Source organism: Mytilus edulis, chromosome 11 (assembly GCF_963676685.1).
Source record: "Mytilus edulis chromosome 11, xbMytEdul2.2, whole genome shotgun sequence".
Taxonomy (NCBI): Eukaryota; Metazoa; Mollusca; class Bivalvia; order Mytilida; family Mytilidae; genus Mytilus; species Mytilus edulis.
In genome coordinates, this window is record NC_092354.1 from 73272652 (window position 1) to 73290849 (window position 18198).

The following is an 18198-nucleotide window of genomic DNA, read 5'->3' on the forward strand; positions in this document are numbered from 1 at the left end:
GAACTCATTTTTTAAATTTACGCCATATAAGTTTAGTTTTTTTTACCGGAAGTGTCCTTTAAAAATTTATAACAGAATAAAATTAGTGTTTTTGAGGATAACTAGAAGCCAATAGTTTAATGACAAGCAAAAAAACCCAACATTTTCTTAAAGTTGAATATTAAAATAGAAAATTAATATTTCTATGTCTGCCATTTTAAATATTGCCGGAAGTAAAGTTTTTAAAGAGATATGTCTCATACATTGTATCCATGAGAAGCACAAAAAAAAAGGTTTCTGCACAATGTAATGATAGACGCAATACTTTAAAACACTTTTCAATTACCCTCCCTAAAAATAAGCTTATTCTAGTACTATGTCCGCCATTTTGAATTTTACCGGAAGTGAGTCATTTTTTTTTTCATCTGAAATAAAAGGGTAATAGTTGAGGAAGGTCTATGCAAAATTTCATGCTTGTAGCAGGATGTGCACAAATCTTCTGAAATATGCTTGTAGCCGCCGCACTATTATGTTGTTTTGTAAGCTTGACTGTATTATGAATTATGTCTTATTGTTTGTGCTTTGAAATTTAGTTCTTTTTTCTTTGCGTATGATAAAGTTAAGATATTTAATCAGCTAGTTGTTTTATTCCAGTTTTAATTTAAATCAAATTCATGCACATCATTTATTTGTTGCCTTGTTTGGTTCTTTTTTAATATGTGTCTTGACATATTAATGAGTTTTCATTGTGGTAAAGATTCATAACACACTGTTGACTGCTTACTCGTATATGTGTTATTTTCAACTTGCATGTCTGTTTGTTTTGTCTACACAGTGTTTCCAATTTTGTGGAATGTTAAGAAACTGTCATACAAGTGAGAGTATTAGCCAGCTATTAAACCAGGTTTAATCAACCACTTTCTTCTGGAAAATGACAGTTGTCCAAATGTGTCACGTACAAAGGTCAGATAAGCGGTATTTTTCACATTGAAATATACGCGGGAGGTTTCATTTTGTATAAAACTAGATTCAACACACAATTTTAGTTTCCTTAAATATACTGTCCCTGGTCAGGAATATGTCAGTTGTTTTTAAAAGTCAGTTTCTATGTTTGTTTTCTTATGGAAGCAGTTCATATAATTTGTTGTTCCGTATAATTATAGAAAATGACAGCTGACATTTCTCTTATAATGTTGAACATTTTACTTTTCATTTAAGTCTGGACTATTATATATTTATACTACAAACATTATGTATTTCATATATAGGACCTAACAAAATTGTACTTTCCTTGAACATATCATTAACATAATATGAACTAGTGACACAAAAGTATTACGGAGAGAGCAACATTTCATTTTTGCTGTATAATAGTAAGTGAGAGTGTTTGAATTGGAAGAGTTTTTCGCAGATTGATTCATCATACATCTAAGACAAATTACCTTCAAACCATTGCAGACAACTTACAAACGTAGACGGTAAGAAACAGGCTACGAAACTTGTTTTTGGCGCTTATTAAATAAGCTACGCTGATTAAATTAATAAATAGATGAAGTTATGAAAAACATAACATACACTAACTTTTTATTAATACATAATATGTTTAATCGTCAGCTCAGAGATGAACGAGCTAAAACAAATTGATCTCTAAATTTGATAGTAAAGAAACGTGGTGATCGGAATGCATTTGCTTTTCGTCAATTGTAGAACGTGAATCATTAACGGTTGACTGCTTGCCATATAACATAACTCACCGAACATTTTTCGTTTCATGTATGGCGAGTTTATCGAACAACTAATAATTTCAAGCAGTAGGACTACCTTGAAAATTTAAACATGTATTCCATTTTACGATTATTGTTTTCTAGTCAACGTTTTGTTTCAAGTCACTAACATAATATTTTTCTCGGGCATATGCTTGCATTATATGGGCTGCATTCTCATACGTCTGTCTTGTATTGCCCACGAATTGTCCATCATCTGAATTATCATGTTTTGTATCTGGTGAAAGTTCAATGCTTGTATAATGTCTATCATTTGTTTCTCTGACTGTGGTGACTTCATATGTTGAGGTTGGCACTTTTCTTTTACTCTGTAGACAATCAATGTGTTTTCTTCTGTATTAAAATAATGTAATCAAATTTGTAAATGTGATATAAGATGTCATTAAACAATCAGTAATAATGAGAAATACTACATGTTAATAATATTATTGAAATATCAATATAAAATCAAACTGAAATCTGAAGACAATTCACATTTCGGGGTTTGCTCTTGGTTGTCAAAAATAAACAAATGTTTTAATCGATAACAGACTCTAGTCAACTCTTAAATATCAGTTATCAGTTTGTACAACAATGAAATATATCATTAAAGCACAAACATAAAACTACACAAATGTACAAAAATTATTGGTTGATGCTAAACATTTTTTTGTGCTAAAGTCCCGTTTAACACTACTGTGTTATTTCATGTTGTTCAGTTCTAATCGACACAGGAAGCCCGAATTGCAGAAAAACTTACGTTGCTAGTCAATAAATATTTTAGTCGAGTACAACTGCCCCGTGCGGAATATAAACTCACAACCTCAATGTTGTCAGGCTAGTGATACAGTAGTTAAATGTAATTGTTATTAAGAACTAGCTGTGTCAAAGCGACACGAATGGCCCCGTCTCAAAAAATGAAAAAATGTGCAATTTTAATAACACATGTGGACACAAACATGATGGTAGGCTTTCATATAAAAAAATCAGCTCAAAAGCTGGATGCGTATAGAAAAAAAGTCTGTAATCTGGGATTTTCAACAATTTTCAAAGTTGTAAACCCTTAATTTTTGCAAAAATTAGTGGAGCGGAACAAAACTTAAACTTGATCTGTAACTCATCTGGAGTTACGCACATACCAAAAGCAGCCCAATATCTGAATGCATTTAGAAAAAAGTCTGTATCACTGTGATTTTTAACAATTTTCCAAAGTCCAAAGCCCGTAATGTCAGCAAAATATATCGGAGCGGAACTAAACTTAAACTTGATCTGTAACTCACCATGGTTAACTCACATACCAAAAATCAGCCCAATATTTGAAGGCGATTAGAAAAAAACTCGGTATAATGGTTTTTTGCGGAATGACGGAATGACGGAATTTCGGAAAAACGGAATTACAGAATTTCGGAATGACAGAATTTAAGAATTACGGAATTACGGAATTTCAGAATTATTGAATTTAAAAATTACGGAATTATTGAATTTAAAAATTACGGAATTACGGAATTACGGAATTTCGGAATATCGGACAAGGGTAAAACTATATGGCACCGACAACTTCGTTGCGGTGCCATACAAATTGCTGAATGTTTAAGATTAAATAGTTGATCAATAGTCTTGTTTAAAGTCAGTCACATCTTGAACTGTTATGCTCCTAGGAAAATATGTTTACTAAAGGTTAATGTTTGTGATCATTGTATCAGTAAGAAAATCAATTATTTATTGTGATATTTGCGTTTGTTTCAAATTAATACTGCAGATGACTTGAGGACAAATTTGTTGATCATGAACATTGTTATTGACGAACAAATACGATGGTCAATAATCTGGAGATAACGGTAGTGATTTTCTAGCTTCGATTGCATCAATTTGTGAATTGATGGTTGTATTTTTAGTTAAAAGGCGATTCGTTAATGGCGCCAGCAAACGGGTCTTTTCTACCATTATATAACCAATCACATTATAGCATAATATTGTAGTATATACAGGACTTGTTATTATACCTGTATAAAAGAACTCCAAGCGTGACAAATAATACAATGATGCCTCCTGCAATCCCACCCGCTACGGCACCACCTGTAACATGTGTAATATTAATATATATTTTACTACTACATCTTTTCTTTCTTGTTGTATAATCTCTGGATTATGCTTGTGTAAGTTAAGTAAACGTGTTATCTATAAGGTAAATAACTCAAGTCTTAAACAAGCAATTCTGTCAAATGCATGTGGATATCAGAGTAGTCAGAGTAGTAGTGTAATTGAATAATTCAATATCACATCGATTGTTTTAGTATCTATAAGCAGCTTATGATCCGTGTTCATGAATGTTGTTTTCTCCACTTTAATATTAATTTTGACAAGTAATATAGAACAGTTACTTTGCGAATACTAACAACAGAGGGTCTACTTCATATCTTAATCATTTCATCGACACAGACGAACAACTTTAGACTAAAATATTTGACATCGTGACAATTTCATCCTTCCAATTGCCAAATTTTCTTTTATCGGCAGTAACAAACTAATGATATTAATATATATATATGCCCTTGATAATCTTGCTCGTGCATATTTATATTATAAAGATTTCATTAACATAACTGCGATCTCAGTATACAAAACTTGTTTTATAAATATTTTTCAGAATAAGAAACGAAATCGACATTATCTATGTTTAACGGTCACAAAATGTAGTGGACAGATACCATATGTGTGTATCACTACTAGGTATTAAAATATCTGTGCGACTGTTCATGAATGAAAGAAAAGATATGCTAAACTTGTCAACGAATAAAGTGTGGCTTTGGGGAATTTCATTTGTTTTCCCGAGATTTGTAATTGATTGCTTTGTAAAATAAAACAATAATAAATTGTTGTATCATTGTTTTATCTAGTATAATGTGATGTAAAAGTATAGATTTGTGAATTGAATGTAATGTGTTTACATTGTTTTGCTTTGTCCAACAACGACATCAGTTAACGTCTGAAATTGACATCTAAATGTTGTTGCACATTATGGAAGTAAATATTAATGTTGTTTATAACTTAACATATAGTCTTACCGGGAAAAGGTTTCTTTTCTTTATCTGTCAATGCATTTCCTTCTGAAACTGTATGAAAGTTAAAGTCACATCTTCAAATGCCATCAACGTCTTTTTTTCCTTTTCAAGCAATCAGAGAACCGTATCACAACCGGTAAAGGCATGCATCACAATAAGTGTGTGTGTGTGTGTGATCACTCATTGTCTAGTGCATTTGAAAGGTCATTGATAGATATTTATCCGCAGTGTTTTGCCTTTCAAAACACAATCCATAGTTCGTCTACCCCTATGTCAAGAAATAGAAAAACAGTAATGACAGCATCACTAATAACGACTGTTCGAATCTTGACTCGATTAAGTTTGTGTTTCACTGCATGAGACACATGCACCATGATTCTAGTGTCTTCCTCTTAATGTGAAATTGGTGCTACATACATCACGTGGTGGATAAGATAGACAATAAAAAAGAACCTTTTTGCGTTCATTCACAGCATCTTGCTAAAACAAATTCTGAGGAAAAGGTAGGTGTAGCAACACATGTTCATGGTGTTCGGTGGCATCCACCACTTGATGGTGTTTTAAGTTTAGCACCATGTTTACATGATGAGACTGACACTAGAATCATGATGGATGTGTCTGATGCAGTGAAACATAGACTTAACTGAGTCATGACTTAAACAGTCGATACTGATGTTAATGCTGTTTCGCTATTCCTTAACATAGGGGCAGACGAACTTTGGTTTGCATTTGGAAGTGGGAAAAGCTTTAGATATATCCCTATCCATGACCTTTTAAATGCACAAGGCATTGAGAGATTACACGTTTCCTCGAAAAAGGAACTGCGTTGGTGACAAGGATGGCGTTTGAAGATGTGACGCATTTAGAATGATGATTGATCAGCAAACATCACCAGATATGGACTTGATAATGTCATCGATAATACGATACGTGGTTTTGTTGTAAGATCGAAAAAACTTAACAAATAAAAAAAACCATGTGCTTTTTGAACAGGAATGACTTATTGAGACTATTCCCACGACTCCGTCTTATTTTTTTAGCACGTAAAGCGTGCAATATACCATGGCGGGTGTGAATGAGTAACAAGCTCGGAATTGGTTCCTATGCTAACTAGTCCAGACGCTCATGAATTGCAAAGGATCAAATATGAAATATGGGAACCCTTTTGAACAACTCTTTGTCAGGCCTCGTCATCTTATTAGGAGCTTGTACATTATCACATTATCGATGTAAAACACAATACCACAGTCTTTTTAAATGTGGAAAATCAGCTCCCAAATTGAATAAACATGTATTTGCCGCCTAACGAATATGTTGATTGGGTATTATGTCCTTACCTTAATAAAATACCTTGAAACTGTAACACGAGTGGATGATGACTTGGATGCGTATCGTAGAGGTAACAACAAATACTCAGGATATTCTATATTATCCACCACGTGATGTATTTCTAGTTAAGCACCAAGTTCACATTAAGACGCAGACACTAGAATCATGATACATGTGTCTGATGCAGTGAAACACGAACTTAAACGAGTCATGATTCGAACAGTCGTTACTAATACTGCTGTCATTACTGTTTCGTTATTCCGTGACATAGGGGTAGACGAACTATGGATTGTGTTTGGGAAGGCAAAAAACTTTGGCTTTATTTCTAGCAATGGCCTTTCAAATGTACTAAACCAGGAAAAATCAACAATCTTTCCCCTTTCAAAGACAACCATTATTATATTTATATAAAATGATTGCCTGATATTCTTGGATAATCATCTAAAAGCTTAAAGTCATATGAAACCTCAAATTGAAAAAAAAAATGATACATTTATTTTTTATAGCTAAATGGATAGTTTTTATTATAAAACTTATTTTCATATACTTTTTTCTTAAAATATTTCTTTGATTTGTACACATTTAGAAGACGTTTACTTTTTTTAATTGCTTGCTTCAAGGAAGCAATTTGCCGACATATTTTCCGTATGCAAGTGATCGTAGCGTGACCCTGATCGTAAAAATGAGGCAATCGCAATACGCATGGATTTTTCATTGAAACAAACGATTATCTGATTGTACATGTTAAACACGTGTTCAATTAATAGTATCCCACAAGGACGCGGTGTGTCAGTGTAAGATCATCCCGATGACCGGAGGCCAGAGGGTGATCTAACACTGACACACCAAGTCCGAATGGGATAACTATTTTACATCCCAGCTGTTTTAGATTAGACGAAAAACCATTTACAGTTCATAAAATATAGTTTAGAACGCCACACAACCATTATAATATACTTTATATATTATAATATGATGTATACCCTTTATGACCCCCGAACACGATGAGTAGATATCAAACAATGTAAACTCGCCCCACTTGCCCATCGGCCCACACTTTATCGCCACTTTATAAAAAAAGCCAACCTACTCTTGTTTAACGACTCGCCCCACTTTTGGAAAAGTGTAAAATCAAATTGAACAATCAGTCTGACAACTCACTTATTAACGAAAAAGGTTTAAACCCCACTGAATAAAGGTCTGCTAACTCGCCCCACTTATAAAAAGACCTTGCTTCCTTTATTGATGTTAAAGTACTGTTAGTTCGTATCCAGTCGTCCTGGTGTAGTGGTATGTGTCGTGGCTTGATATTCTAAAGGTCTTGAGTTTGATTCCCAGCATATACAGTGGTTTTTTTCTACGTGAATTTTGATAGATAGTCTTTTCCGTATAATTAATTATAAGTTTTATAGTGGATTTGACATTCCCGCCAAAATGTTACAGAACGAAGGAAAGCATGCATGACAAGAATCTAACAAAGAAACTCAAAGTGGGGTGATCTGGTAGGGGTGATCCGGCTCAGATCACCCCTGTTAGAACTAAGGAGCTGGGATGTAATATCCATGCTTCTTTATTGATTGTTTGCTATAAAGTGACAATCGGTAAACTACGGGTTCAAAACACGACAAATAATTAGCCGCCATATTTTCACGTCATAACATTGACGATTATACGATAGGTTTGCGTAAAAAATGATAAATTCGTGCACAGAAAACTAGGTTTATGATGTATACATGGTTCAATGATCGGATCAGCATTATTTTTTACCAGTCACTCGTTTCATATGACTTTAACAATGTAATTATGTATATTTTCTTTTTTTCTAATTCTTTATTGCACATATTGCTGTTTAACAATTAAATTTGGTGTACAGCATTTCATCAAGTTTCCCTGTTAAATTACTACTGAATACCCAGGGATAATATTCAGTTAAATTAATTACATTGGTTAAAATACATTAAACTATTATTATAGTTGTTACAAACAGTCTTTGCTACTTCACAAAAAGTATTTTCAGATATATTCATAAAAAATATATACACAATAATTTTTTTACGGAAATTGATCATTCATCCGGAATGACTTTTTGGGGTTCTTTTATTATCTGATAAGAAACGAATTGCGGTCAAGTGACCTCACACGACTTTTCTGTTCCTCGTGTTTGGACAATATTTAAAAAAAAGTTTAAACGGAATATTAGTGTTGACATTTTAACTCTACTTAAATTATGATTATTCTACGAAAAAACGTCAGAGTTTTAAATCTAATAGCAATCTTATTCCGTTATACATGTTATATTTCTTTTTCATTTCTTACTTGTTATTTCTGTAGAAGCAAAAACAGAAGACAAAGATTCTATTTCTCTTGAAAGTCTAGTTGTTCTACTTGTGATAGATGATTGTTCTTTTTCCCTGCTGAAAGATGGGGTTGTCTGTATCAGCATTGGATTTGTCAAACTTGTTGATATTCCTTAAACAGCAATTTGTGTTTTTAAAAGATAATTATCGAACGATATTTGCAGCTTGTTAGTTTGTGAGTTTAAATGTATTCTTCAAAACAAGTTTTTTTTTTTCCATTTCCGAGATTTATCATGGAAATTTGGAATGTTTTAAACAGATAACAGTTCGTAAAAGGGCAGTAAAATGCCAAAGTCTACCAAAGAGTCTTCAATATAGCGTAAAAATCAAGTCCCTTGAGGTGGGCTTTAACTTGCTCTAAACAAAATGTGAACTGCGTTTTACTGTGCGCATTGTTATGTGTTTGTCTACATTGGCTAGAGGTATAGGGAAAGGGTTGAGATCTAAAAAAAAATGTTGAACCCCGCTCCATTTTAGCGTCTGTTCCAAGTCAGGAGTCTCTTGCCTTTGTTTGTCTTGTATGATTTTTAATTTTAGTTTCTTCTATATATTTCGGAGTTTAGTATGACGTCCATTATCACTGAACTAGTATATATTTTTGTTGCGGGGCTAGCTGAACCACACCTCCGAAAACGAGAGTTTCTGATGTGTATTTGGCGGTTGAAAGTTGTCAGGTAGACAAATTTAGAATTATAGGTAAGAAAGGGCCTTTTACAAAATGTTGTTTGATAATAGCAGGAATTAATACTATAAAATCTCATTTTGTGTACTTTGAGACAATTATTTTAAAATTTTTGTGGATTACTTAGAACATATCACAAACGTAGTATCGCCTGTAGATAGCTCAACACATAAATGTTAACAGTTTGAGAGATATATTTGTATTTATAAGTAAAGCATGTCTGAATTGGTGAATCCAAATGTAACATTATTTAGCATGTTAAAATGTGGCAATATGTAAAAGTGTTTCAAACATTGGTGTTCAATGACTAAAGTGCCTTTTATATTCAATTATAAATAAGACTTTACACTTTTAAGAGTGAATTTAAAATAACATGAATAGGGAAACTGTATTCATCCTTTTTGTTTTGCTTCAACTTTCCAAAAGGCATATCAAATTGTTTACAATTTTGTTTTTGTCCATAGATTTACGAGTTTTGAACAGCGGTATACTACTGTTGCCTTTATTTATGGAATTAACATAACCTTAAGATTGAGAATGGAAATGGGGAATGTGCCAAAGAGACAACTACCCGACCATGGAGCAGACAACAGCAGAAGGTCACCAACAGGTCTTCAATGCTATGAGAAATTCCCGCACCCTGAGGCGTCCTTCAGCTGGCCCCTAAACAAATATATACTAGTTCAGTGTTAATGAACGCCATACTAAACTCCAAATTGTACACAAGAAACTAAAAGTTAAAATAATACAAGACTAACAAAGGTCAAAGGCTCCTGACTTAGGAAAGGCGCAAAAATGCGGCGGGGTTAAACATTTTTGTTACTCTTCCTCGTGTTTGAAGAAATTATTCAATGACTGTAGTTTAACACATAAATACCAACCTTCACAGTGGAAATATAAACTAAGAATGGTATAGCTATGGCTGTTATTTAAAGTACAACCAGCACCTCCTTCACAATGGATTTTGAAATTTCTAATGTATATTTTGTGGATTTGATTGTATGCAGGACATCCATGGTTAATTGAACTCCAAACATCGTGAACATTAATGGTGGTGTGTTCTGGACAACTGATTACTCGTTGTGCATTAGGAGGTACTGACAAACAATCTAAAACAAATTACAATTAAACCAATTGTTCAGAGAACAATTGAAGGCCTTTCCACCAGTTTATATCTATTTTGATATTAAAATATAAAAAATCAGTCTAAAATGTCAGTTCATATGGCTTTATGATGTATAGAAATGAATTTAAAGCAAAGGTCAAAATTAAGAACGCCAAATTAACCTATGACCTTGGCCTCAATTTCAAGGTCACAAACTGAGGATTTCAAATCAAAAGACCCTAGTCTCTAATATGTATGATTAATAAGTGATATCACTTTAAACATAATTTAAGATATGATAGGGGCTAAAACTCCCATTCATTGTTTACACACCCTTTCAACTAAAATTATTGAGTTACCACATGTCGCAACTAACAATTTATACAAAATAATTTGTCGATATCTTATAAGGTTAATGAAAATGAGTGAAAATAAGACAAATTCAAAAATTAGAATATGACCTTGACCTTTGACCTTGACCTAATTTTCATTTTTTTGGACCAAGGACCTCAAATCAAAAGATCCTAGGTCTCTATCACTTATGGTGTTCCAGTTTAAAATACATTTCAAAATTTCAAATACAAAAAGGGAAATAACTCTCATATGGAGCGTTCATATTGCTTCGGTCGAAATTGGACAAATAATGCGATGGATATAACGAGCAATTTTATAAAATAAATTTGTCGTAATCTTTTACGGTTGCGAAGGAGTTGTGATCACAAGGAAAACAGTGTTTGGGGAAATAACTCTTACAAAGAAATGTATTCGGTTACGCAGGGTAAATTTCAAAAGCGCATAAACTGTTCGATATCATATACCAAATATTTAAGCGACATATTGCGAAACAAATGTTTATCGCAAGAACAAAATTTGGCGGAAGAAAAAAAAATAATCAGAAGAAAAACAATAGGTCTTTCCACAGAAAAGTGGAAAGACCTAATTATATCATTATCATGAAATAGAGTATGTAGATTTTATACTTTATTCAAAATACTTATTTCAACTGCTGTTTTGTTTTGTTTTTCTTTTTTCATGTTTTTAGGCCTAACTATCTCTTTTGGTCTTAAAAATATGATACTAAGTATATACTGTATACTTGTTAATCAGATTAATGTTATATTTCAATTCAGACATTGCTTTATCATGGAATCAAGTCATATTTATTTATCTGTCGTCCCATTCTGTTTGAGTATGTTGAGTAAATCAGTATAATACTGCATGTGTGCAGGAGATTGTAGTGGGTTATTACTAATATATTGTTTTTCCGTACATAACAATAGCAGTGCCAATTTTATTGAAGCAAAAACCAGCATAGTTTTCCAAAACATAACATAGGCACTAGTGATATAACATACCCACCTGTACATTGATAGTGTATGTTGAGGTATTTGTGTATACCTGAGAAAAACGGAACGGTACATATTGAAACATTTTGGCATGTTAAATTTTGTATCGTTGTCTTATACACGATGAAGCCTGTTCCCGGTGATAGACACATGTTGTTTTCTAACCATATATTTTCCATGTGGATGTGCTGGCTAGGTCCACACTTAACTATACCAGTCGTGCCATTGGCTATAGTAATACATTTTCCTAGAAAGAAACCGAAACACAAAACACGTAAAATATAATTAAAAGAAAGTTGTTAATAATAATAATAATAATTTTACCACTTGCCATTAAACATTTACAATGTCTGTGGCAAATCAAGTATAAACAAACAATAAAATACAAAATAAAAAAAAAACAAATAAAATATGAAAGTTAATAATATACGAATCAGATTTTTTATATTGCCTTTAAATGGCATACTAATGATGTATGTTTAATTTTATACTGATTTAAAAAAACATTGTTACAGTATTTTTTTTTAATTTTATATACTATGCATGATGAAAAATTCGTGCATGACTTTTTTTCCAAATAATTGAACCTTTAAATAGAAATCATACAAAAAAAAAATTCAACTAATTTCAGTAACAATTGTACAGGATTACATAACGTCGATAAACATTTTTTATACATTCAAATATAATTATAAAAAGAGTTCTTCGTATTTTTTTCAATTGTTATAAGAGAGAAATATCAAAAACTATATTTCACAATTAGCAGGCAGGTTCGATTTTCCTGATCTTTGTTTTTCACAAAAGTGTCGTAATTCATGTGATTTTACAGTATTATAATAGCGTAATCTTTTAACAATTGAGAATTTTTACAGATCATTCTTTATAGAACTTATCATTTTGTATCTTGAAAACAAAATTAAATGCATTTTACGAACGTCTATGCAAGGTTAAAAGGTATCGTCTAAAACAGACAATCGGATTTCTTGCAAAGGATATATTTACATTCTTTAGCACCTCATTCTTGCCCCTCCCCATTTGAAAATCACATATCGTCCTACAAGTACCTAACGATGAGAATAACTGATATGGACTTTTGCTATACGAGTGATTAAGCTGATTTTGTAATGAAAATATATATAAAAAAGCATATAGTTGTACGTTAGCAGATTAAGTAAAATAGTAAAATAATTCAAGATCACGATTTACGAACCGACTGTTGAAATTCTGGAATAGCAATTAGTTATTCCAAAAATAATCACACTTAATAAAATCGTGTCAAACATTTTAATGTACTGTTTGCATATGAAAAAAATGAGATAAAGTTGTATCGATTTCTGAATTTTGTAAACAAACAACTGATAAACGATTCAATGACATTATATGATATACTAAACAAATGAAGATACGCATATATGTGTGTGTTTGATATTGCTTTCGAAAAGAATAATCAAATTAGTTGAAAATAGCAGTGTTAGACTATTAGTTACACAGTGTGCAATTGTCCTAATACGAGAATTTGTAGGGTCAATAATAACATTTATACCGGATGAGATGAAGCCACACCCGATATGAATTGTTTAGACCGGATACATTCCGTATTAGGACAATTACACACTTTGTAACGAATTTATGCTGATTTTGTTATATTACATATTCTTATATTCAAATTCAATTATTATGACAATATCAACCAAATATATTTAGATATTTTATCTAAAAAAGCCACTCAAATTGGGAGAAATAAATTTAAATCAGGATAAACTTTTATATCATTGTTGTTATTCTTGTCATTTATATGGCGCGGTGAGATTGTATTACAAATAATGTGGATGAATGGTAATTCGTGCGTTTTTGTTAATAATTTGACGTCATAAAAGTAATGTAATACTGATTTGGCTAGAATTTATTTGTAAATTGACTTCACCAAATATTTTTTTTTATTTTAATGTATTCTTTTAAAAGATATCTATGTGCGATACTGATTTCGTTCAGTATACATTCAATTGGAAAAACATAACTACTTTATCTGTTATCATTACTACAAGGAAGTGTACATGTTTTCTGTCATGTCAAACAGAATATAAAATGTCCTGTTAATAATTAACAAAAAACCCGAATTCGTAATTTTAAAACCATTATCACATGCAGCTAATGTAGAAATCAAGCTCGGTCTTGATTTTTGGTCCGGATTTGTTTTCGCTTAATCAATTTATTATAAATTAACAGCGATATACTACTGTTGCCTCTATTTTCAAACCCTTTTCCCATTCTCCAATTTTCACACTATCGGCATCTACCAGACAATTTATCCGAACGTATCTTTCAATTTCTATTCAGATGCATATATTTATAAGCGTTTATAAATAAATGTCTATGTCCTCGTAAAAATTAATTAAAATAATTCATTCTCTAAAAAAAATATTTGTTGTTCTTAGATTCGAGTGAATTGCTCCTTTTTTGTTCAGTTCTTACATCCCATATTACAGTGGACTTCTGAATTACAAGTACACTGGGATTTATGAGATGTAAAAACTGAACAAAATAAGAACAATTCACTTGAATCTGAGAAAAAAAATTGATAATAAGAGATAATAATTTTTTGTAGGAGTGCTTCAAACATTAATATTTTCCTAAATATAAACACAGATAGACGACTGTAACCTAAACTCTATGTAAACGGGACGATTAAAACTTCCAATTAATCAATATATCAAGTTCTCATCTCTCAGCAGTAAAATACCCCCTACCACATCGTATTGTGATTACATTTCTCAGTTGATACGTTTTATGCGTGCATACTCATACTATACGGCCTTTATATATAGGCGTGTTCTCCCTGTGCAGAAACTACTCCAACAGAGTTATAAGGAGGAATGATTGAAAATTGCATTCCGTAAATTTTATGGATACCACAACCAACTGGTTGATCTTCATGTATACGATGCATCTCTGTGTAAACGAACTAACAATCGTTTACCACGTCACAGATTTTGGTTAACCATCTACCATGTCTAGTGTGCTAAGTCTAGTAATCGATGCGATAACGACCCAATTAGACCCGTTTTTTTGAAGAACTATCAAAAATTGTGACTAACTTGCCAAATGGAAAAGCGAGTGGGCTTGATGGAATATCATATGAGCATATTAAATACGGCAGAAAATTATTTTTGAGACATTTGTGCAATCTTTTTAATCTAATCTTTGATCAATGTATAACACCTGTTGATTGGAAAACAAGTGTAGTAATTCCGTTGTTTAAAGGTGGGAAAAAGTTGAAGTCTGATATCGAATCATACCGTGGTATATCTCTCATACCTTGCATATCAAAAGTGTTTGAAAAATTGCTGGATAATAGACTAAATGAACGACTGATAAATTTTCCGAATAATCAACAAATGGCATATCAAAAGTATTTAAGCAGTATTTACGCCTCGTTTAATTTACAAGAAACCGTACATCAAGGTCACAAACTGAGGATTTCAAATCAAAAGACCCTAGTCTCTAATATGTATGGTTAATAAGTGATATCACTTTAAACATAATTTAAGATATGATAGGGGCTAAAACTCCAATTCATTGTTTACACACCCTTTCAACTAAAATTATTGAGTTACCACATGTCGCAACTAACAATTTATACAAAATAATTTGTCGATATCTTATAAGGTTAATGAAAATGAGTGAAAATAAGACAAATTCAAAAATTAGAATATGACCTTAACCTTTGACCTTGACCTAATTTTCATTTTTTTGGACCAAGGACCTCAAATCAAAAGATCCTAGGTCTCTATCACTTATGGTGTTCCAGTTTAATATACATTTCAAAATTTCAAATACAAAAAGGGAAATAACTCTCATATGGAGCGTTCATATTGCTTCGGTCGAAATTGGACAATTCATGCGAAGGATATAACGAGCAATTTTATAAAATAAGTTTGTCGTAATCTTTTACGGTTGCGAAGGAATTGTGATCACAAGGAAAACAGTGTTTGGGGAGATAACTCTTACAAAGAAATGTATTCGGTTACGCAGGGTAAATTTCAAAAGCGCATAAACTGTTCGATATTATATACCAAATATCTAAGCGACATATTGCGAAACAAATGATTATCGCAAGAACAAAATTTGGCGGAAGAAAAAAAAATAATCAGAAGAAAAACAATAGGTCTTTCCACAGAAAAGTGGAAAGACCTAATTATATCATTATCATGAAATAGAGTATGTAGATTTTATACTTTATTCAAAATACTTATTTCAACTGCTGTTTTGTTTTGTTTTTCTTTTTTCATGTTTTTAGGCCTAACTATCTCTTTTGGTCTTAAAAAAATATGATACTAAGTATATACTGTATACTTGTTAATCAGATTAATGTTATATTTCAATTCAGACATTGCTTTATCATGGAATCAAGTCATATTTATTTATCTGTCGTCCCATTCTGATTGAGTATGTTGAGTAAATCAGTATAATACTGCATGTGTGCAGGAGATTGTAGTGGGTTATTACTAATATATTGTTTTTCCGTAGATAACAATAGCAGTGCCAATTTTATTGAAGCAAAAACCAGCATAGTTTTCCAAAACATAACATAGGCACTAGTGATATAACATACCCACCTGTACATTGATAGTGTATGTTGAGGTATTTGTGTATACCTGAGAAAAACGGAACAGTACATATTGAAACATTTTGACATGTTATATTTTGTATCGTTGTCTTATACACGATGAAGCCTGTTCCCGGTGATAGACACATGTTGTTTTCTAACCATATCTTTTCCATGTGGATGTGCTGGCTAGGTCCACACTTAACTATACCAGTCGTGTCATTGGTGTGGTATATCTCTCATACCTTGCATAGCAAAAGTAGCTGGATAATAGACTAAATGAACGACTGATAAATTTTCCGAATAATCAACAAATGGCATATCAAAAGTATTTAAGCAGTATTTACGCCTCGTTTAATTTACAAGAAACCGTACATCACTATAAGGAGAGGAATAGTTCTATTCAAGTGACATTGCTAGATAGCAAGAGGGCGTTTGATACGGTGGACCATATTGGACTTAAAATTCAGATCAATGCCCTTGGAATTGATGGTAATTTGTGGAAATTGCTAGATCATATGTATAGAGATCTTAAAAGTTGTGTGCGATGTAATAACGTAACCTCTTGATTTTTCAGCCTTGAGAGAGGCGTTCGACAAGGTAGTGCTTTATCGGCGAAACTTTACCTTATTTATATAAACAATCTTATTGATATACTTTCTACGTCAGGGAAAGGAGCTGTTATGCTAGATTTAAATGTTGGATGTCCTGTACAAGCTGATGACATCGCTCTTATATCGCCAACATTTTCCGGAATGCAATGCATGATTGACATTTGTTACAATTACAGTGTTAAATGGAAGTTCGAGTTTTCACCCAGTAAAAGTCAAGTTCTTATATTTTCTAAAATAACCGAAACGTATAGAGATTTAAAACTCAATACAGATATAATTCCAGTTTGTAATAGTGTGAAACATGTTGGTATTATACTTGATGCCAGATTTAATTCAACTGAGAGAACTTTAGCAGCCTGTCGTACAATACGTTCTGTTTGTATGTCTATAATCAGAATGGGTGTTCATCCGTCTCTACTTAATCCAATTACATGTAGCAAAATTATTGTCCAACTATGTTATAGCAAAGGCCTGTATGGATGTGAACTGTGGAACAACTTGACTAAAAACGAACTATTATTACTTGACGAACGCATCGGTATATTTGCAAATACGTACAAGGATTGCATAGGTTGACTAGAACTGACAAGTGCACTTCTTTGCTAGGGTGGATTCCTATTGAAAGTATCATTAACATTAATAAGTTGTTATTCTTTGGGAGGCTGTGTAATATGCCATCTAAATATTTGCCGAAAAACGTCCTTATGTCAAGACTTTTGGTGTTTTACCACAAATGTACTGAAAATAACTTTGGCTTTGTGAATGATGTCATCCAGATTATGCAGAAATACGATTTAGTAGGCCATATTGAAAAACTAATATCGACAAGTTACTTTCCTAAGCAGAAGCAATGGAAATCGATAGTTAAAAAACGCGTATATGAGTATGAAGAGAACATTCTGAAACAACGCCTAGATAGTGACAATGACTTTGCAGATTTTAAGCATATTCATAACTCTATTGAACCACATCGTGCTTGGACCATCTTGCGCCAGTATCCATCTTTGAACTTTCAAGCAAAATTTATCATATCTCTGTGCGCCCTGGTTAGACCAAGCGAAGCTGATGCTGAATTACTGTTATGTCATAAATGTGGTTTTTTCTATGTCAACGCAATTGTGCACATTTTAATACAATGTTGTAGTGTAGCGCCTACAAGAGACTTGTTTTGGATAGATCTGATTAATATTGGACCAATTGAATTTAGCGCAACGCTCCATGCTATGGAAGACATATACTTAACACTAACTCTACTATCATGTAATAGTGACAAATGTTTCATTCTTGAAAAATCCGATGCAGACAGTTTCACCCACTCATGTGTTAAGTTTATTTATAGGTTATGTAAAGAATAT

General features: G+C 32.3%; 1 protein-coding gene across 1 annotated transcript; it reads right to left on the reverse strand.

Moving 5' to 3' along the window:
- Positions 1-1843: 1843 nt before the first annotated feature.
- Positions 1844-16956, reverse strand: LOC139494573 (uncharacterized). The gene is made up of 7 exons (XM_071282734.1): positions 16887-16956; positions 11637-11870; positions 10054-10281; positions 8450-8602; positions 4808-4855; positions 3746-3818; positions 1844-2096 (listed from the first exon to the last, which is right to left on the reverse strand). Exons 1-7 carry the CDS (start codon positions 16954-16956, stop codon positions 1844-1846), a joined length of 1059 nt encoding a protein of 352 aa, XP_071138835.1.
- Between the last annotated feature and the right edge of the window lie 1242 nt (positions 16957-18198).

Excerpts from the sequence above, each read along its gene's own strand:
- LOC139494573 (XM_071282734.1), bottom strand. The coding sequence starts at position 16,956 with ATGTCATCAGCTTGTACAGGACATCCAACATTTAAATCTAGCATAACA. Across the intron at positions 8,603-10,053 it reads TTTATATTTCCACTGTGAAG|GAATATCAACAAGTTTGACA; the intron begins GTTGGTATTTAT and ends TTGCTGTTTAAG. Across the intron at positions 3,819-4,807 it reads AGAAAAGAAACCTTTTCCCG|GTGGTGCCGTAGCGGGTGGG; the intron begins GTAAGACTATAT and ends CACATGTTACAG.